The sequence below is a fragment of the Centropristis striata genome, chromosome 13, assembly GCF_030273125.1.
Source record: "Centropristis striata isolate RG_2023a ecotype Rhode Island chromosome 13, C.striata_1.0, whole genome shotgun sequence".
NCBI classification, from domain to species: Eukaryota; Metazoa; Chordata; class Actinopteri; order Perciformes; family Serranidae; genus Centropristis; species Centropristis striata.
Genome location: NC_081529.1, coordinates 37,482,297 through 37,504,796, shown reverse-complemented (window position 1 = coordinate 37,504,796; position 22,500 = coordinate 37,482,297). Strand labels below are relative to the sequence as shown.

The 22,500-nt window shown below is 39.7% G+C and overlaps 2 protein-coding genes across 4 annotated transcripts in view; one reads left to right on the top strand and one right to left on the bottom strand.

Annotated features, from left to right (window-relative positions):
- Window positions 1–7,017, top strand: part of smim22 (small integral membrane protein 22) — a 7,425-nt gene extending 408 nt beyond the window's left edge. Inside the window, exons 2-4 of one of the 3 annotated variants that reach the window (XM_059348610.1) lie at window positions 515–639; window positions 4,927–4,997; window positions 6,291–7,017. In XM_059348610.1, coding sequence (XP_059204593.1) covers window positions 519–639; window positions 4,927–4,997; window positions 6,291–6,338 — 240 coding nt within the window. In that variant the 5' untranslated portion in view covers window positions 515–518 and the 3' untranslated portion in view covers window positions 6,339–7,017. Of the gene's footprint in view, window positions 1–329; window positions 640–4,926; window positions 4,998–6,290 lie in introns of those variants that run through there. The other 2 variants (XM_059348608.1, XM_059348609.1) reach the window with 2 other exon arrangements.
- A 2,605-nt stretch (window positions 7,018–9,622) lies between these two features.
- The window catches only part of rogdi (rogdi atypical leucine zipper), a 23,144-nt gene continuing 10,266 nt past the window's right edge, over window positions 9,623–22,500 (bottom strand). The window contains exons 4-12 of the mRNA XM_059348034.1: window positions 20,560–20,614; window positions 20,366–20,446; window positions 19,554–19,649; window positions 18,638–18,736; window positions 17,505–17,618; window positions 17,338–17,387; window positions 15,916–16,042; window positions 13,394–13,473; window positions 9,623–10,091 (exon numbers count right to left, since the gene is read on the bottom strand). Coding sequence (XP_059204017.1) covers window positions 13,432–13,473; window positions 15,916–16,042; window positions 17,338–17,387; window positions 17,505–17,618; window positions 18,638–18,736; window positions 19,554–19,649; window positions 20,366–20,446; window positions 20,560–20,614 — 664 coding nt within the window. The 3' untranslated portion in view covers window positions 9,623–10,091; window positions 13,394–13,431. The remainder of the gene's footprint in view (window positions 10,092–13,393; window positions 13,474–15,915; window positions 16,043–17,337; window positions 17,388–17,504; window positions 17,619–18,637; window positions 18,737–19,553; window positions 19,650–20,365; window positions 20,447–20,559; window positions 20,615–22,500) is intronic.

The following is a 22,500-nucleotide window of genomic DNA, read 5'->3' as shown; positions in this document are numbered from 1 at the left end:
TATGGATTCAAAACCTGAGAATATATATTAAAAATCTGAGAATATACTATATATATATATATATATATATATATATATATATATATATATAGTATATTCTCAGGTTTTTAATCCATATATATGATAATTTCCTGAACGGCTTGCCATAATATATATATTGAAACTTGAGAATATATATTGAAATCCCTTCCTTTTCTCTAATGTTTCCTTTATAAGTAGTTATATATTTCTATATATATATATACTTATAGATAAATATACGATATATATATATACTTATAAAGGAAACATTAGAGAAAAGGAAGGGAATGTCTGAATGAATCTAAAGGTTTTGAACCTTTGTGGCCTAAAGTCTGCTGTGTTTCACTTCACTGAGTCTGTGTGATGTTGATGTGAATCAACATATGATGCAAACTAACAGAGTCAGATATCAGAGAGCTCCATGCTGCATGCTTCATGCTTCATGTTTCATGTTTCATGTTTCATGCTGCATGCTTCCTGTGTCTTTCCTCAGAGTGATGGAGCAGAGGGAGGTGCAGCAGCAGATCCAGGACCAGGTCAGCCAGGTTTTCTCCAGGCTGAACTTCTTCCAGTCCGACTGGGACGTCGCCTTCTTTGCCGTCTTCTTCATCTTCATCGGTGAGTGAAGCTGAAATAAAAACATTTTACAGTTCAACATGTTGATGATTTCTACGAGGCAGCAGCAGAAACATATTCCTCTCACAGAAGATTCCGTTTACACCGTGAGAAATCAACATTTCAGGAAATCAGAATATGGAAATTAAATCAGGGAAATGTAAACAAAGGCTTTATTATTATTTATTATACAGCTTGTTTATGTTTCCCTTTTAGTTTTAAGCTTCAGACTGTTAAATATGTATTTGCATGTAGCAATCTGCAGTATAGTTATATTATTCTTAACTTGGTTGCACACAATGTCAAACATTATATGTAGCATAATATATATTTTTATCATTCTTTATTGAACATTATATTACATTACAAAACAACTAAAACTAATAAAAACTAAACTAAAACTAAGCATTTTCCAAAAAATAAAAACTAGTTAAAACTAGCAAACTCACTCTGAAACTAATGAAAAATCCAATTCATGAGAAAAAAGTGAGAAATTTACGAGAAAACCGTGAAAAATTTAGGAGTAAAAAGTGACACATTTAAAAAAATCTAAAATATACGAGATAAAAGTCCATCCATCCATTTTCTTCCGCTTATCCGGGGCCGGGTCGCGGGGGCAGCAGGCTAAGCAGGGCGTTCCAGACGTCCCTCTCCCCAGCCACAACGTCCAGCTCCTCCTGGACCCCGAGGAGTTCGCAGGCCAGGAGAGAGATATAATCCCTCCACCGTGTTCTGGGTCTTCCCCGGGGCCTCCTACCAGTTGGACGTGCCCGGAACACCTCTAACGGGAGGCGCCCGGGAGGATCCTTACCAGATGCCCAAACCACCTCAGCTGGCTCCTTTAGAGGAGAAGGAGCAGCGGCTCTACTCCGAGCTCCCTCCGGATGTCTGAGCTCCTCCCCCTATCTCTAAGGCTCAGCCCAGCCACCCTACGGAGGAAGCTCATTTCAGCCGCTTGTATCCGCGATCTTGCTCTTTCGGTCACTACCCAAAGTTCATGACCATAGGTGAGGGTTGGAACGTAGATGGACCGGTAAATCGAGAGCTTTGCCTTCAGGCTCAGCTCCTTCTTCACCACGAAGGTCCGGTACAACGCCCGCATCACTGCTGACGCTGCACCAAACCGCCTGTCCATCTCACGCTCCGTTCTACCCTCACTCGTGAACAAGACCCCGAGATACTTGAACTCCTTCGCTTGAGGCAGTACCTCTCCCCACCCAGAGGGGGCAGTACCTCTCTCCACCCAGAGGGGGCAGTCCACCGTTTTCCGGCAGAGAACCATGGCCTCAGACTTGGAGGTGCTAACTCTCATCCCAACCGCTTCACACTCGGCTGCAAACCGCCCCAATGAGTGCTGGAGGTCCCGGCTTGATGAAGCCAAAAGAACCACATCATCTGCAAAAAGCAGAGATGCAATTCTTAGGTCACCAAACCGAATCCCTTCCTCCCCCCGGCTGCGCCTTGAGATCCTGTCCATGAAAACCACAAACAGAATCGGAGACAAGGGGCAACCCTGGCGGAGGCCAACACCAACTGGGAACGTGTTTGACGTTGTGCCGAGTATGCGGACACAGCTCTCACTTTGGTTATATAGGGACCGGATAGCTCGTAGCAACGAGCCCGGTGCCCCATATTCCCGCAGTACCCCCCACAAGACTCCCCGAGAGACACGGTCGTAGGCCTTCTCCAAGTCCACAAAACACATGTAGACTGGATGGGCAAACTCCCATGCCCCCTCCAGAAGTCTCGCAAGGGTAAAGAGCTGGTCCGTTGTTCCACGGCCAGGACGGAAGCCGCATTGTTCCTCCTGAATCCGAGGTTCGACAATCGGCCGGAGCCTCCTTTCCAGCACCCTGGAGTAGACTTTCCCTGGAGGTTGAGTGTGATTCCACGGTAATTGGAACACACCCTCCGGTCCCTTTTTGAAAATGGGAACCACCACCCCAGTCTGCCACTCCACTGGCACTGTCCCAGACCTCCACGCGACACTGAAGAGGCGTGTCAACCATGACAGCCCAACAGTGTCCAGAGCCTTCAGCATCTCAGGGCGAATCTCATCCAACCCTGGCGCCTTGCCGCCGGGTAGCTTTTTGACTACCTCGGCGACCTCTGCCAGGGTTACTGGTGAGTCTTCCCCTGAGTCTTCAGACTCTGCCTCCTCTACAGAGGACGTGTTGGCTGGATTAAGGAGTTCCTCAAAGTGTTCTTTCCACCGTCCGACGACATCCACAGGTCGGGTCAGCAGGTCTCCTCCCCTGCTGAACACAGCTTGGGCCAAGCCCTGCTTTCCCTTCCTGAGACACCCGACGGTTTTCCAGAACCTCTTTGAGGCCGACCGAAAGTCCTCCTCCATGGCCTCCCCGAATTCCTCCCATACCCGAGTTTTTGCTTCCGCGACTGCCGCAGCTGCAGCCCTTCTGGCCGAACGGTACCTGTCTGCTGATACCAGAGACCCCTCGGCCAGCCAAGACCGAAAGGCCTCCTTCTTCAGCTTGACGGCCTCCCTCACCGCTGGTGTCCACCAGCGGGTTCTTGGGTTGCCGCAGCTCCTACCAGCCGCATCAACAATTGAGGCTTTGAACATGGCCCATTCGGACTCCATGTCCCCAACCTCACCCGGGATGTTGGAGAAATTCTTCCAGAGGTGTGAGTTGAAGACCCTGCGGACAGGGGCCTCCGCTAGACGTTCCCAGTTCACCCTCACTACCCGTTTGGGTTTGCCAGGTCTGTCCAGCATCCTCCCCCGCCACCTGATCCAACTCACCACCAGGTGGTGATCAGTTGACAGCTCTGCTCCTCTCTTCACCCGAGTGTCCAGAACATGCGGCCGCAGATCTGACGATACGATAATGAAATCGATCATCGATCTTTGGCCTAGAGTGCTCTGGTACCAGGAACACTTATGAGCAACTCTATGTTCGAACATGGTGTTCGTTATGGACAATCCATGACTAGCACAGAAGTCCAATAACAAAACACCGCTCGGGTTCAGATCGGGCCGTTCCTCCCAATCACCCCCCTCCAGGTACCGTCATCGTTGCCCACGTGACCGTTGAAGTCTCCCAGAAGAACTACAGAGTCTCCAGGCGGTACCCCTTCCAGGACACCACCCAGAGACTCCAAGAAGGCTGGGTACTCCGAACTGCTGTTCGGTGCGTAGGCACAGACAACAGTCAGAGACCTTCTCCTCGCGACTTGCAGCCGCAAGGAGGCGACCCTCTCGTTCCTCGGGGAGAACTCCAACACAGCGGCGCTCAGCTGGGGGCTTGTGAGTATCCCCACACCCGCCCGGCGCCTCTCACCCTGGGCAACTCCGGAAAAGGAGAGAGTCCAGCCTCTCTCCAGGAGTTTGGTTCCAGAGCCCAAGCTATGTGTGGAGGTGAGCCCAACTATTTCTAGCTGGTAACGCTCCACCTCCCGCACAAGCTCGGGCTCCTTCCCCGCCAGCGAGGTGATGTTCCACGTCCCCAGAGCTAGCCGCTGGAGCCGGGGGTCAGCACGCCCAGGTACCCGCCTTCGCCTGCCGCCCGACTCCCACTGCACCCGACCCCTATGCCCTACTCTGCGGGGGGTGGGCCCACAGGTCGGCGGATCCACGTCGCTTCTTCGGGCTGAGCCCGGCCGGGCCCCATGGACAAAAGCCCGGCCACCAGACGCTCGCCTGCGTGCTCCCCTCCCGGGTCTGGCTCCAGGAGGGGGCCCCGGTTTACCCGTGCCGGGCGAGGTACACAGATTTTTCGTGATCCGCTTCATAGAGGTCTTTTGAGATAAAAGTGACAAATTTAAAGAAAAAAAGTGACAAATTTACAAGAAAAAAGTGACAAATTTAGGAGAAAAAAGTGACACATTTAGGAGGAAAAAGTGACAAATTTAGGAGAAAAAAGTGACAAATTTACGAGAAAAAAGTGACACATTTATGAGAAAAAAATGACAAATTTACGAGAAAAAAGTGACAAACAGGGAACATTTATTGTGACCTTATTGAATCTGGCTAATAAAAACTAAACTACAACTAATAAAAACTAAACTACAACTAATAAAAACTAAACTACAACTAATAAAAACTAAACCACAACTAGCAAACTCACTCTAAAAACTCATTAAAACTAACTGAATTTGGAAACAATGAACAAAATTAAAACTAAAACTAATGAAAAATCCAAAGAAACTATTATAACCTTGCAGTGAACTTTTGTATTTTAGTGGATAAAGCAATTCTGAACATTGTTGACGTATCCAGGTTATATTATACGTCCCTGTAAAGTCCCTGACTGGTGGTTCTGGTTCCAGGTCTGGTCCTGCTGCTGGTGGTTCTGGTTCTGATCCGCTGCTGCTGCTGCTGCTGCTGCGACGATGAGAAAGTAATAAACACATACAAGAACAAGAACAAGTGAAGGAAAAGAAACATTTGTTGTCAACTCAAACTTTATTTATAGACACATTTAAAACAACCGGGTTGACCAAAGTGCTTTACAGATATCACAGTTTATTACAGGAAATACGGTAAAAATACTAAAATACATAAACACAGTGCAACAATAGAATAAAATAAATAATTAAAAATAGAATAAATATTAGAAAAAAATGACAAATTCACAAGAAAAAAGTGACACATTTACGGGAAAAAAAATCTCAAATTTACGAGAAAAAAGTGACAAATTTACAAGAAAAAAGTGACAAATTTATGAGAAAAAAGTGACACATTTATGAGAAAAAAGTGACAAAATGTAGGAGAAAAAAGTGACAAATTTACAAGAAAAAAGTGACACATTTACGGGAAAAAATCTCAAATTTAAAGAAAAAAAGTGACAAATTTATGAGAAAAAAATGACAAATTTATGAGAAAAAAGTGACGAGTTTATGAGAAAAAAATGACAAATTTATGAGAAAAAAGTGACAAATTTATGAGAAAAAAATGACAAATTTACAAGAAAAAAGTGACAAATTTACAAGAAAAAAGTGACAAATTTACAAGAAAAAAGTGACAAATTTACGAGAAAAAAGTGACAAATTTACGAGAAAAAGTGACACATTTATGAGAAAAGTGACAAATTTATGATAAAAGTGACAAATTTACAAGAAAAAAAGTGACAAATTTATGAGAAAAAAGTGACAAATTTATGAGAAAAAAAGACAAATTTACGAGAAAAAAGTGACAAATTTACAAGAAAAAAGTGACAAATTTACGAGAAAAAAGTGACAAATTTACAAGAAAAAAGTGACAAATTTATGAGAAAAGTGACAAATTTACAAGAAAAAAAGTGACAAATTTACGAGAAAAAAGTGACAAATTTATGAGAAAAAAAAGACAAATTTACGAGAAAAAAGTGACAAATTTACGAGAAAAAAGTGACAAATTTACAAGAAAAAAGTGACAAATTTACGAGAAAAAAGTGACAAATTTATGAGAAAAAAGTGACAAATTTACAAGAAAAAAGTGACAAATTTACAAGAAAAAAGTGACAAATTCACGAGAAAAAAGTGACAAATTTACAAGAAAAAAGTGACAAATTTACATTACTCATATCATTATTTTTGCCTAATTAATAACACACTCTATCAGATTAAATGCATTGTTTTATAATATTTTCTAATAACAGTACGTATCTGTTGATTACAGTGGTAAAATCCCTTTATCTTTGTTTCCTCAACAGTTTCAAAATCGAAAGGTTGGCGTGGAGAACATGGCGATGGAGCCCTGATGGAGTCCTGATGGAGCCCTGATGGAGTCCTGATGGAGTCCTGATGGAGTCCTGATGGAGCCCTGATGGAGCCCTGATGGAGTCCTGATGGAGCCCTGATGGAGTCCTGATGGAGCCCTGATGGAGTCCTGATGGAGCCCTGATGGAGCCCTGATGGAGCCCTGATGGAGTCCTGATGGAGCCCTGATGGAGCCCTGATGGAGTCCTGATGGAGTCCTGATGGAGGCTGTGAAGTTTGATCAACGACCAGCTGAACCTTTAAGTTTTAGTGTCTTTTGTGCCAAATCTTTGCAAAGCAAATTTAATCGACTTGCACACATAAAAAACTAAATTTAACACCTGTGATCTTTATCACGTTATCACTTTATCACTTTATACGGGTTTTATGAGTGAGGAGCTGCAGACACCCAGTTGTGTTTTCATTCTTCTGTATATTTGAAAGTCACTTCCTCTTTCTTTCAGTTGATGAAAGAATGTTTTATTATGTTTTAACACATGAATAAAGGTGATTAAAATGGCCACTTTAATCTGTTTTATGTTCCTTCTCTTGTTCATTTATGGATCCAAGCAAACCACAAAGACATAGAACACAACATCATATGAAGGCATACATAATAATAATAATAATAATAATAATAATAATAACTAGAACATTTCCTCTGGGGAAATTCTGAAAGGGCCACGGCGGCTACTGCCGGTGTGATGAGATTTCAAACTATGCCCTTTAACCTCAAAATGTGTGTGTGTAGCGAAAATCGCATAAAGTTACCTGTGCGTGCGTGTGCTTGAAGCATGTGTGAGGAGTGTGTGTGTGTATCTGTAACTGTAATCACATCAAAGATCAAAGGCAATCAACAGAATTAACTGCCACCTGAATGTTCCTGAACAGTGACAGCAGCCAGAGGTGGACAGACTGGAATTTCTGGCCTCGAACAGAAAGCATTTTTGGCAAAACCATAATACCTATCATTGATCCGACTTCACTTTGAGCGTCCTGAGTTCTTCCTGAACGTCTACATATGTTTTTTTTTAAGAAAAATGAAAAAATAGCTTTGTTAGAGCGATCTAAAAAAACTGTTACATCTCCCTTTTTCAGAAATCTTCCTGCGTTTTTAATATGGGAGCCAATGAGGCTGTTGGTGGTGTTGGTGGATCATCTGTGCGTCCTACGCCCAAACTATAACTCTGACAGCTTTACCAGAGGATTGTGAGGGAGAAGACTAATTTTCCTACGTTTCTATGTATAAATTATTTCTGTAGAGTGGAATTTGCGGCCTGGAGCGCAGTTTTCAAATTTATTTTTTGACAGTTTTTTCTCTCCCTCTACACTCTGGTGATGATGTCACACACTGTGACACGAACATTCCGTGCAATACACACCCATTATAATCTCAGAATTTCTCCAAAAATGATCATGGTCATTGAACAGGGATTGATAAAAAACTATATGACCTATCGAAATGTGGATTACGTCGCAAAAAATTCATATTCTGTAGAGAAAAGTAATAGCACACCGATCCCGATCAAAGCGCACGTTTTGATATATAATTTGTCCTGCAACTCTTCAAGTTGTAGGACTAGTAGCGGGACGAAATTGCGTCTGGAAGAGGAAGAAGAAGAAATCCACAGTATAACAGTAGTGCAGCACTGGTCCCTACAGATATTGCTGTATGGGACCAGTGCTGGGGAGATTGCCCCGAGGCCCTAATAATAATAATAATAATAATAATAATAATAATAATAACAAGAGATATATGTTTGTTCTGAGTCTAGACTCCATAATGAGGCTGTAAACTGCAGCTTCCTGCTCTCTGTGGGTTCAAACCAAGGTTATAATAGTTTTGGATTTTTCATTAGTTTTAATTTCATTGTGATTTTTTGTTTTCAAACTCTAGTAAATTTGTCACTTCATTCTCCTAAATTCGTTACTTTTTTAAAACAAAAGTCACTTTTTTTCTCGTAAATTTGTATTAATTGGATTTTTCATTAGTTTTAGTTTCGTTGTCCATTGTTAGTTAAACTAAAGTGTTTGTTTCACAGATCACCACTCTCAAGATGTTTTACTGCTGTTGTGTCTCTGATGATTCAGCAGCATGTGACCGTGCAGAGATCATTAACTATTGGACATTAAAACCTGCAGGAACGCTTCCTCTTGTTGTTTCAGAACACTGGAGAGTTCTTGAATACAAATTGTTAATGTTTCTTTAGAAACAAGGCACTAAAAACCATGGGTAAAAACTAGGGCTGCACCATTATGGCCAAAATGATAATCACGATTATTTTGATAATATTGTAATCAGGATTATTCATCATGTTGGGGAAAACATCTGTATTTTTATTGCACTACTTTTAAACAAACAATAGCAACCGTTTTTAGTGTCTGGTGCTTGTTGTAAACAAACAGAGATCGCTAAGCTAACAGCTCCTGCAGCAGCAGCACATACACACTGTACTGCTACAGAGCTAACTGTTAGCACATACACACTGTACTGCTACAGAGCTAACTGTTAGCACATACACACTGTACTGCTACAGAGCTAACTGTTAGCCTGTTAGCACATACACACTGTACTGCTACAGAGCTAACTGTTAGCCTGTTAGCACATACACACTGTACTGCTACAGAGCTAACTGTTAGCCTGTTAGCAATTTGCAGACTGGACGCTAAGGGGTTAACATCCCCTCTGGCTCTGCAGCTGGGAGAGACTGCTGCAGGAGGACTGAGCCGCGTCGCCTCGTTCTTACTCTTCTTAATGAGCCTCCGGCCCCCGCGGCTCGTTAAGAAGAGCCTCCGGCCCCGCGGCTCATTAAGAAGAGTAAGAACGAGTCTCCAAAAGTCTCCAATAACACCAGAAAAAGTCTCTGGATTTGTCTCCAGTCGCTTTCTTGAAAAATAGTCTCTAAGGGGGTCTGAAAAGTTGCTAAATGTAGCAACAAAGTTGCTAAGTTGTACACTGCTTCATCAGCTTTTACAAATGTTGCGTGTTGTTGTGGCGTCCAGTACTACGTCACATCCTGCTTAGCGTTCTATCCAATCAGCAACCAGGCTGTTTTCAGGGAGAAACACGGCCCCGCCCCCTGGTGGTTGGAGGACTACTGGTGTAGAAAGTGTTGATTAGATCTGCAGGAGAGACTCATTTTAAAATGGAAATATCACCAATGATCACATTAATTTAATCATGGCGGCTAAAATCGTGATCACGATTAAAATTCTTTTAATTGTGAGCCGTAGTATAAATGCTTTGGATGAGGAGACAAACGAGTTGAATGAGAGGCAGCAGAGATTATTGTTTGGAATATTTTATTGCACAGACATCAGATAAATAATTTCCACATTTTATTCGAGAGGCAGCTTTTCAAAATTAACACTTACTGGAATTAATTCATTTGTTCATGATTGGATTAGCATCTCATTCACAGGGAATCAAAAACATATTTAATGTGCAAAAAAAGTGTAAAATAAATATGAACATAGAGCAGACACGACAAGTAGCTTATCATTTATATTATATTATATAATATTATATTCCTGCAGTAACAAACAAGGAATGTAAGTTGTGTCATTTCCGCCACAATTGGGAAATAAACAATAACAAAAACAACAACAAAAGGAAGCAGTAGCCCAGCTCCAACGTCCCTCTAACGCCTCGTTAACGTCAAACAGAAGAATCAGAGTTTAGATCCTGAAACCAGCATCCGAGTTGTCATGACGACTAGGAGACTCAGACTTGGCACTTAGTAATACAGACGTGCCTGAAAAAAACAAAAGTCATGGACTATTTCTCATCTCTCCATCCATCACATCTGATTAAAACATTGTGTGAAGGTTTGTAGAACCCGATAATGTAATAAAAATCTGCACTTGAGTCCATTGAAAATTTAATAAAACCTGATAATGTAATAACTTCCCGATAATGTAATAAAGTGCATTTCCCAATAATGTAATACACTTTTTACCAATAATGTAATAAAGTTGGACATTAATGGAAGGTTTTTGATCAAATCAAAGATGGCGGAAAATCCAATATGGCCGAAAACCACCATTGAGGATGCATTGAGCTCTGATTGGCCCCAAGGGTTCCAGTGATAATGGGTCAAAAGTGAATAAACATCCACTTGAACCCAAGTAATGGGTGGTCTGCTGTTACATTATTACAATATTGGGGAATTATTACATTATCAGGACTTGGGAAATGAAGGCTAACCTGATAATGTAATAACCTCCATTAATGTTATACTTTATTACATTATTGGTTAAAAAAAAGTGCATTACATTATTGGGAAATGCACTTTATTACATTATTGGGAAGTTATTACATTATAAGGTTTTATTACATTTTCAATGGACTCAAGTGCAGATTTTTATTACATTATCAGGTTCTACAAGGCTGAAACCTCCCAAACTTGAATGAACTTCCTGTTTGATCGCGTTGAGGAACTCTGGACATTGAAACTGGTCCACAAACTGGTTTCATGTTTCCTCTTTCACAGTTCAACAGGATTTATTATCCACCAACATGTTTGTATCCTCCATCAGATCACAGTGGGAATCTTTTCCTAATAATAATACTTCTGTTTCCCTTCACAGCTCACATTTAAACCCAACAAACAACAAGCCGGCCTCTCTCTCCTGTCAATAATTAAATTAAATGGCCAAAAATATCTTTAACCCATTAGAAGCCAGACCCAAATATCCTTAAAGTAAAATTATGGGGGTATACCACAGACCAAGTGGACCACATAGAACACATTATGATATTTAAAAAAATAAATACTACCCCTAAATGTCAAAGATCTGTGATGTGACATAAATGTTATATTGGGTGTTTCTGGTATTTGTGTTCATAATATTTCTTATTTTAAAATAAATAAAATAGACTTTTTCTGCTTACAGAAACACAAATTTGACTTTTTCTTTGCATCTCCACAACATTTATCAAAATTGTGACATTAATAGTGCTGTTTAACAACTAATTATTTTTCAGATTTGTTTTTAAGTAACACATTAATAATAAATATTAACAAATAACCATTGGCCTTTTTCTTTGCATCTCCATCACATAAATCAAAACAGTGACTTTAATTAGTTCAGAACCAGTTAAATGTAACACAGGACAAACTATTAAAGGGTTAGAGTTGTTAAATGGGTTTAAACTGAGACTCTACCAGATTTAAAGTGTTTGTTACACGGGTGTCACCATAGGTTCCTATGGGTTAAAGAAAAAAAATTAACCAATGGGTGATGAAAATGTTCTCACATGACATTTTGGTTAGCTTTCATTTTTTCTGCATTAAAGAAGCTGAAATGGGCGAAAATTAACTTTTGTTTGGCAACCAATGGACTGATCCGGACCAGAAGCAACCCAGAGGAAAGATAAGTTGCTCATGTTGCTCAATCTGGGTCTCATATTCATTCTGAGATCAATAGTTTCTGAATGACTTCTCCTCAAGGAGCTTCAGGAGGAAGAGATGAGCTAAACAGAGACAAGACGTCTCCAAGATAAAGGAGGTTGAGTTGAGAAAAACATTTGAGATCATTGAGATCTCATAGGAGTATATGCACCTGATGTCTCAATTATGTCTCAATTCAATTCTCCTTCAAAATAACCGAGACATTAATTGTGCAACTTGAGTCATTTTTCTCAGACTTGAGAGCAAAACAACACGTCCTGGTGGCTTAGTAGCAGAGCTGCAACAATGATACCATTAACGGATCAATAATCGATTATTAAATTAATAGTCGACTATTTTGATAATTCAAGAGGAATACAGTCGTCCAGTTTAGAGAGTAGCATGTTGACAGCTTCTTTTTTTGGGGTCATTTATTGTGTTTTATTGGCCATTTTGTATCTTTTTGGGTAATTTAGTGCAATTTTTTGGTCAATTTCTGTCTTTTCTTTCAGTAGTTTTGTGTCATTTTTGGTCATTTTGTGTCTAATTTTGTAACTTTTTGGTCATTTTCTGACTTTCTCTGTAATTTTATGTTCTCCTGGTTAAAGTCCTGGTTTGAGGAGCATGTTACACAATTATTCAATTAATGGATCAATAATCGATTATTACATTAATCATCAACTATTCTGATAATCTAATAATTGGTTTGAGCAGTTTTTTAAAGACAATAAGTCCAAATTCTCTGATTTCAGCTTCTTCAATGTGAATATTTCTGGTTTCTTTGTTCCTTTATGACAATAAACTGAATATCTCTTTGGTTTGTGGACAAAACAAGAGATTTGAGGACAAAATCTGGTGGTTTGGAGACACTCATTGATATTTTTAGTCATTTTGTGTCTTTTTTTAGTCATCTTGTGTCTTTTTTGGGGTCTTTTTGTGTCTTTGTTTCTTTTTTTAGTTATTTTGTGTCTTTGTTTTGGTCGTTTTGTGTCTTTTGACGTCATCTTGTGGTTTGGGAAACACTGATTGATATTTTTAGACATTTTATTGACCAAACAACTAATGGATTCATCGTTTAAATAATCGACAGATTAATCCATAATGAAAATAATCGTTAAGTTGCAGCCCTACTTGAGAAATGGGATAAACTGAGGAGATCTCATAGGAGTATATGCCCCTGATGTCTCAATTATGTCTCAATTCATTCTCCTTCAAAATAACCGAGACATATTTGTGTTCCTTGAGTTATTTTTCTCAGACTTGACGAGCTCTTGGAGAGGCAAAGTTAACTTTGACGTGAAATCTGACTATTAAAGTACGATTATATTGGAGGAGAATAGAAAACGATAAAGAAACGTCTGTGAAGGAAATCAGCGTATTTGAGGAATAAACCCCTCTGAGCACTGTGAGCTGAGCTGTGATTGGTCGTCCAGCCCTGAGAGTTCCTGTTTCACACAATAACAAATACAAATTATTCTAATAACAAATCAGCAACAATCGCATTCATTCATAGCGAAGTCCAGTGCTGTGAGCTAAGCTAACACGAGATCATCTTTGATTGGTTCCTTCAGCTAATCCTGCAACACTTGAATGACTGGATGATAAATATACACATATATAAATATATATATATGTAAAATAAAACCTTCCCAGGTGTCCCTTACACTCGGTGGTTGGTCTCTGGTGGACGGACAGGACCAGGTTAGAACGGTCTGTAGTTCCAGAAACTGGAGAAGACAGAGATCTGCAGGGACGGAGGAGCTACATTAGCATTTAAATAGTCACTTTACCACCAGCACACTGCAAAAAAGGGTCTAAAAACAAGATAAAAACACTTTAGCAGCAGATATTTACATGTCAGAAACACACTGTGGCAGTCAACCAGGACATCGGCATCAGAAGGAAATATGTTTTGTCTTTTTTTGGTCATTTTGTGTCTTTTTTGTGTAATTTTTTGTGTCATTTTTTAAGTAATTTAGTTTTTTCTGTCATTGTGTCTTTTTAAAGTAATTTAGTTTTTTCTGTTATTTTGTGTGTTTTTTTTTATAATTTTGTGTGTTTTTAAATAATGTTGTGTCTTCTTTAATCATTTTGTGTCTGTTTTGGTAATTCTGTCTTTTTTTGCTAATTTTGTGTCTTTTTTTGCTAATTTTGTGTCTTTTTAAAAATAATTTTGTGTCTTTTTTTTGTAATTTTGTTTCTTTTTTGGTCATTTTGTGTCTTTTTTAAGCAATTTAGTGTTTTTTTCAGTCATTCTGTGTCTTTTTTTTAGTAATTTTGTGACTTTTTTGTCATTTTAAAAATAATTTTGTGTCTTTTTTTGTTTTTATTGTCTTTCTTTGGCCTTTCTTTCTTTCTTTTTTTTTTTTTTAGTAATTTTAGAGAAACATTAACTTACTGCAGATAATTTGACTTGTTTCCAGCATGTATTTGCTTGATTCTAGTGATTTATTCCTTATTTTTTGTCAGCTGGTTGTAGCAGTGTAGCACTAGCTCCTGGTTAGCTATCTGGTTTTCTCACAGCTGACCCTGATGTTTTGATGGAAATGCTGCACAGCATTTTGACATTTTAATCGCTGCAGAACACTTTGATATGCTCGCTAGGACCAGGGATTATAATCTACTAATGTGTGTGCAGCAGGAGCCTTTGAACAGCAGCTTCCATCAGAGTGAGCAGCTGAAACAGAACAATAACCAAGCTGACAGACAGACTGTTAGAGATCAGACACTCAGAGACTTTAGAATCAGAGCTGAAGTCGGATCAGAGACTTTGTGACTCTTTCAGAAAATCTCTATTGAGAGACAGCAGATTAACTCAGACCAAAGCATTTCAGAGAGTCAAACTCATGAAGTAATGGAGGAAAAAAGGTCTAAAACCAGATCAAACAGTAAATCTAAAGGTCTAAAACCAGATCAAACAGTAAATCTAAAGGTCTAAAACCAGATCAAACAGTAAATCTAAAGGTCTAAAACCAGATCAAACAGTAAATCTAAAGGTCTAAAACCAGATCAAACAGTAAATCTAAAGGTCTAAAACCAGATCAAACAGTAAATCTAAAGGTCTAAAACCAGATCAAACAGTAAATCTAAAGGTCTAAAACCAGATCAAACAGTAAATCTAAAGGTCTAAAACCAGATCAAACAGTAAATCTAAAGGTCTAAAACCAGATCAAACAGTAAATCTGAGGGAAATGATCTTGCTGCATGGACAGATAATTTACCTTGACAAGATTTATTAAATTAAGATTATTAAATCTAGAAATAAGCATGTTGAACACTTAAAATAAGAAATTAACTCTTAAAACAAGATAAATGATCTAACTCTTCTAAATCCAAGGGCTTTTTTGTACATTTTTTGTCTTTTTTGGTCATTTTGTGACCAAAAGAAGATGTAAAAAGACAAAAAAAGACCCCAAAAAGAAACAAAAAGAAGAAAAAAAAGACAAAAAAAGACCCAAAAGATACACAAAAAAGACATAAAATGACCCAAAAAGAAACAAAACACATAAAATGACGAAAAAATACATAAAATGACCCAAAAACCACAAAAAAACGACAAAAAAGACACAAAAAAAAAGATAAAATCGCCAAAAAAAGACACAAAAAGACACAAAAACACCAAAAAAAGCACAAAAACAGACAATTTGTTGCCAAGAACCAAATAATCATCAGGTCACTCTGCTCGGGCCAGTTCATCACTGCTGGCAGCTTTACTTTATCTGGTTTAAGAGTTCATTTATTATGTTTTCTGTAGACTTTGGTCATCTTCGGACAAATTTAGCAACTATGTTTGTTCTCGACAGCAACAACAACAACAACAACAACAACAACAATAATAATAACAGGGATAGAGAGGAAACAGCAGCTCTTCCACCTTAACAACTCTCTTGTTATTATCAAAATCAAGGATAGAGGAGCTGGCATCTCTTTATCTCTAAATCTGTTTTTAGATTGAGTTTTTATTACTATTTTATTGTTTCACTGTTTTTAGTATTTTATTGTTTTCATTGTTTTTATTTATAACTATTTGTGTATAGTTTTTATTCTATTTTAATAACTGTACAGCACTTTGGTCAACTGAGGTTGTTTTTAAATGTCTATAAAGAAACTTTGACTTGACCTGATGAAACTATCAGAGTGTGATGTCATCACCAGGTGTGCTCCTATTGGCTGAGAGGAGCCTCACCTTGTCTTTGAGCTGCTGGCAGAGCTGGAGGGAGATGGTGAAGAAGACCAGCGTGTCGTTGAGCCAGGGAACAACACACTCCACCTTATGGACGTGACTCACTTCAAACCTGTTGTTGTTCAGCTCGCTGGAGAGAAACAAACAAACAGAAAGAAGCTTAAAGACACTAAACAGAGTCTGGAATCACTGACGTTAGGACGGATTCTCAGTCTATGATTTATTAAGCCTTTGGAGTTTTGGGCTGTTTTATCCACTTTTGAATCCTTTTCATTCTGCCTGTATAACTTTAAAATGTTTATAATGCCATGTTGGTGTCATTTTTTTCTATATCTATCTATCCATCTATATGACCTGATAATTATTTTTTCACTTTGACTTACTGGATCAACATTTTAAACCACAAAAAACACACACAAAAAATACAAAAAACACAGATAAAACACAAAACAACGACAAAAAACACAGAAAAACACACAGAAATCACACACAAAAATTACGAAAAATACACATAAAAACAGAAAAGAAAAAATTTGCAAAAAACACAAACAAAAACATAAAAAACACATAAAAACACACTAAAATTACACAAGAAATTACAAAAACACACATAAAAAACACACAAAATGACAAAAAACACACAAAAAACTGCAAAACACAAAGAAAATACAAAAACAAAAAAATACACATAAAAAGCACAAAAATCACAAAAAATGCAAAAAACACAAAAAAATAAAAAAACACATAAAAACACAAAAAAAATACAAAAATCACAGATAAAACAAAAAACACAAAACAACGACAAAAAACACAAAAACACACAGAAATCACACAAAAAATACACATAAAAACAGTAAACACAAAAATTACAAAAAATTACAAAAAATTGCAAAAAACACAAAAAACACACAAAAAACACAAAAACACACAAAATTACAAAAAACACACAAAAAAACCACAAAAACACACAAAAAACATCAAACACAAAAGAATGCATTAAAGATGCATTAAAATGCTGAATGCACACTGCAAAAAAAATTTAAAAAATTTCTGCAAAAACTTCCATGCTCAGTGAAGAATTTTAAATGTTGCCAATGTGAACAAAGGTGGTAAATACAACATATAAGACATAAAATGAGGAGAACATCTAGTTCTATATTTTTATACTACATATATTTGACTTTATCTCTGGTTTGACTCAGCAGATCATCATCAAACATGAACAGTCAGTAGTCTAACAGGAAGTTGACCTCTTTATATTGTGACTTCATGAAAAAGTCGTGTAATTTAACTCCAGAGGGTTAAATCAATAATATCAGTAACTATGTTTCCTTTCGCCATATATCAGAACTTCTTGATGTATTTATTATGGATCATATTTACTGTCTGCTGTTTATCTATCTCGCAAAGAAAGAAAGAACTTACAACATAGCTCCTGGGTTGTGTAACACCGAGCTTCCTGCCGGCTTGAAGTTCTGCAACAGAACAACCAGACATGAGTCACATGATGCTGTGAGGTCACAGAGTCACATGATGCTGTGAGGTCACAGAGTCACATGATGCTGTGAGGTCACAGGTGTTGCTGTTCTAACCTTGGTGGTGTTGGGAGGCAGCACATGGAGCTGGTACACCGTCAGACACAGTTTACTCAAGTTGATGTAGAAGTTGACCATCACGTCTCCAGGCATGGGAGGAGTGAACATCTTCTGTTGACGGAGGAGGAAGAAGAAGAAGAAGAAGAAGAAGAAGAAGAAGAAGATGTAAATAGATGGATAAAAGAAGACGATGCAGCCAACGTAACCACACTCAGAGGTCTGTGGACCACCGCGGGGGCCGGAGGCTCTTCTTAACGAGCCGCGGGGGCCGGAGGCTCTTCTTAACGAGCCGCGGGGGCTGGAGGCTCTTCTTAACGAGCCGCGGGGGCCGGAGGCTCTTCTTAACAAGCCGCGGGGGACGGAGGCTCTTCTGAAACGAGCCGCGGGGGACGGAGGCTCTTCTTAACGAGCCGCGGGGGCCGGAGGCTCTTCTTAACGAGCCGCGGGGGCCGGAGGCTCTTCTTAACGAGCCGCAGGGGCCGGAGGCTCTTCTTAACGAGCCGCGGGGGCCGGAGGCTCTTCTTAACGAGCCGAGGGGGCCGGAGGCTCTTCTTAACGAGCCGCGGGGGCCGGAGGCTCGTTAACAAGAGTAAGAAGGAGTCGAATCGGCACAGTCCTCCTGCAGCAGTCTCTCCTAGCTGCAGAGCCGGAGGGGATGTTAACCCCTTAGCGTCCAGTCTGCTAATTGCTAACAGGCTAACATTAATTTTGTTTTACCGACGATGTTTGTCGCTGAAAGTGTGGGGACAGATCAGGACCACTTTGAATCTGGGGGACATATCCCCCCGTCCCTGGTGCCGTCTGCCTCATGCTGGTGGGAGATATCGCCACACCGCCGCCATGCTAGTGCTACTTAGCTTAGCTCGTAGCCTCCATCAACCTGCTCTGACACACGTGTGTCTGTTGTGTCTGTGTTACGTCATCAGTTCCTCCTCGTCTCTAGACCAGCTGCTGTTTGAAGAGCTCATTTAATAAATGACGTGGGATTGATCGGTGCCTGGACTCCAGGACTCGCCGCATTTTTGGCAGAATTGGAGCAATTTCCGATACTGGTATCGGAATCAGAACAACTCTAGTGTGTGTGTGTGTGTGTGTGTGTGTATTGTGTGTGTGTGTGTGTGTGTGTGTACCATGAGTCCGCTGGTGGCCAGCTCCGGTAGCGTCATGGAGGCGGGCGTGGTCAGACGGTTCCTGGCTCTGGTCAGCTGCAGCATCACAGCATCCATCAGCTGCAGGAACATTAACCAGTTAGACACTGGGACCCTGACCGGGACCCTGACTGGGACCCTGACTGGGAGACTGACTGGGGCCCTGACTGGGGCCCTGACTGGGGCCCTGACTGGGACGCTGACTGGGACCCTGACTGGGACCCTGACTGGGGCCCTGACTGGGGCCCTGACTGGGGCCCTGACTGGGACCCTGACTGGGAGACTGACTGGGGCCCTGACTGGGACCCTGACTGGGGCCCTGACTGGGGCCCTGACTGGGACGCTGACTGGGAGACTGACTGGGGCCCTGACTGGGGCCCTGACTGGGGCCCTGACTGGGGCCCTGACTGGGACGCTGACTGGGAGACTGACTGGGGCCCTGACTGGGACGCTGACTGGGAGCCTGACTGGGGCCCTGGCTGGGGCCCTGACTGGGACCCTGACTGGGGCCCTGACTGGGATGCTGACCGGGACCCTGACTGGGACCCTGACTGGGACCCTGACCGGGACCCTGACCGGGATGCTGACTGGGAGCCTGACTGGGACCCTGACTGGGGCCCTGACTGGGACCCTGACTGGGGCCCTGACTGGGGCCCTGACTGGGACGCTGACTGGGAGACTGACTGGGGCCCTGACTGGGGCCCTGACTGGGGCCCTGACTGGGACGCTGACTGGGACCCTGACTGGGGCCCTGACTGGGGCCCTGACTGGGGCCCTGGCTGGGGCCCTGACTGGGACCCTGACTGGGACCCTGACTGGGACCCTGACTGGGACCCTGACGGGGGCCCTGACCGGGACCCTGACTGGATGCTGTGGTTGCTAGGAGACGGAGACTCACCTTGTTGACCTCGGCTCCGGTCTTAAAGTGGTAGCTGTCGTCTCTGCTGCTCAGCAGCTGGAGGGCCTGGGTCACATGGTTCCTGGCATCCTGGATCTGATCAATAGAGACAGAGATTGATTAGGCAAGGATACAATTAATATATAAAACACACTTTACACCAGGGGTCGCAAACTGGCGGTGCGCGGGCCAATTGTGGCCCTCGTGATGATATTTTGTGGCCCCCACCTTGATATGAAAGTTTAATGTGAGTTTTATATTTTTGCAAAGCACTTTGAGTTGCATTTATATGTATGAAAAGCACTATATAGAAAAAGTTTGATTGATTGATTGATATGAATGGCACTTTACCGTGTTGTGTGTGGAAGGTCCCCTTAATTACTTTTTTTGGTCATTTTGTGTCTTTTTTAAATAATTTAGTGTTTTTTCAGTAAGTTTGTGTCTTTTTTTCTGTCTTTTTTTTTTGCCATTTTGTGTCTTTTTTTGTGTCATTTTGTGTCTTTTTTAATAATTGTGTGCCTTTATTTTGTATTTTTTTTAGTAATTTTGTATCTTTTTTTGGTCATTTTGTGTCTTTTTAAGTAATTTAGTGTTTTTTCAGTAATTTTGTGTCTTTTTTAACAATTTTGTGTCTTTTTTGGGTAATTTTTTGTATTTTTTTAAATAATTGTGTGTCTTTTTCTTAGTAATTTAGTGGGGTTTTTTTTAAGTCATTCTGTGTCTTTTTTGTCATTTTGTGTCTTTTTAAAGTAATTTAGTGTTTTTTCAGTAATTTTGTGCAATTTTTACAGTATAAACAGTAGAATCTGTACCTGCTGCAGCTTCCACAGTTTGTCCTCTCTGAACTGGAAGTGCATGACTTGGCTGCTCTTTGCCACCTTCAGGTTGATGTCCTGGTGATAAAACACACACACACACACACACACACACACACACACACACACACACACACTGAGTCTAGTTAATGTTTCCTCAGTGATAATATAATAATATAATAATAACTCACAGCCTGAGTCAGAGCTTCTCCCTGCAGAGTCAGAACTCCCTTCACCTGGTCCATCCTGCACCACAACAACAACAACAACAACAACAACAACACATCACCATGACTACATCACCAGCAGAGGAACAACAGGAAGACTTCAGTGTGTGGAGGAGAACTAGAACATGGAGGAGAAGACAAACTGATCTAGTCAGTGTTAGCAAGTTTCACTTTCTGCCCTTCAACACACTAGTCCTCATTTATTTATCTTTTTTTTTATACATTTGGTCTTTTTGGTCATTTTGTGTCTTTTTTTAATAATTTTGTGTCTTTTTAAAAAATAAGTGTGTGTCTTTTTTGGGTCATTTTGTCTCTTTTTTAAATAATTGTGTCTTTTTTTGGTAATTCTGTGTCTTTTTAAGTAACTTAGTGTTTTTTCAGTCATTTTAAGTCTTTTTTTTAGTAATTTTGTGTCTTTTTATGAGTTTTTGGCCTTTTTTTGTCATTTTGTGTCTTTTTTGTCATTTTGTGTCTTTTTAAGTAACTTAGTGTTTTTTCAGTCATTTTAAGTCTTTTTTTTAGTAATTTTGTGTCTTTTTATGAGTTTTTGGCCTTTTTTTGTAATTTTGTGTCTTTTTTGGAATTTTTGGCCTTTTTTTTGTCATTTTGTGTCTTTTTTGGGAATTTTTGGCCTTTTCTTTAGTAATATTGTGTCTTTTTTGTAATTTTGTGTCTTTTTTTGGAATTTTGTGTCCTTTTTTTGGCCTTTTTTGTAATTTTGTGTCTTTTTTTTGGCCTTTTTTGTAATTTTGTGTCTTTTTTTTGTCATTCTGTGTCTTTTTTATGTAATTTAGTTTTTTTTTCTGTCATTTTTTGTCTTTTTTAGTAATTTTGTGTCTTTTTTTGGTCATGTTGATACAGCCTCCAGCGGCCCCCGGGTCATTTGAGTTTGAGACCCCTGATATAATATATATATATATATATATATATATATATATATATATATATATATATATATATATAATATATACCTGATTCAGAAGGCTCGTCTCCAGAGTTTACCACACCGAAGGACTCAATACGACCAAAAAGAGGATTTTCCCCCCTAAAGTCACTTTATTATCAAGGTCCACCGTCACAATAACAACAGGAGGAAATAATAATAATAAACATTTTACAGAAATACGCAGCGAGGGAGGTTTCACAGTCGCTGGGTCTATTTAGCTTTAATGATAAATGATGTTTCAGTGATAAATAATCAAGCCTGAACATGTTTTGCTTTGTCACCATTAAAAAACAAAAGACACAGAGTTTTATCATCTTCAACAGTCTCAGACGTTTTAAACATGTTTACAGTGCAATAACTGAACATATTTCAGCTCTAATGCATGTTGAACAGTAACAAAGCTCTTATAAAAACAGGATGTTAACTATCTATACAGCATGTTGGTGTGAAGTTTGTTTTACTTCTTCTCACTCCTTTTCCAATATGTATTCTGTCATGTTAAATGTTTTGTCTGACTTTTTATTTATTATTATTTGTTTTCATATTCGAAATAAACTTAAATCAAAAGTGTAATTTCATCAGCCAGCGAGCTGTAGGACACGACTTTAATTAAAAGTTGAATCTGTTTTTTGCAGGTTTTGGAAAGATTAAAGTTCTGTCTTTTCTTTATTTAAACCAATGTTTAAGTTTTTATTCTGTGATGAAATATCTTCAGCTAAAAGCTCATTTTAAAGTGTCTGAATGCACTTTTAATGTCTTGATTTAATATTTACATTACAAAAAGGTTTGAAGCAAATAAAAAATAAACACTTACTGTGATTTATTTGTTTTCAGTGCAAGAACAGCAGACCAACATTAATTACAAGAAGTCATTTAGTGCATTTTTACACTGAACTTTGAAGATTTCACGCTCAAATTAATGTAGTTGTACTGATCGTAGAGACTTTTTTGTCCTCCGC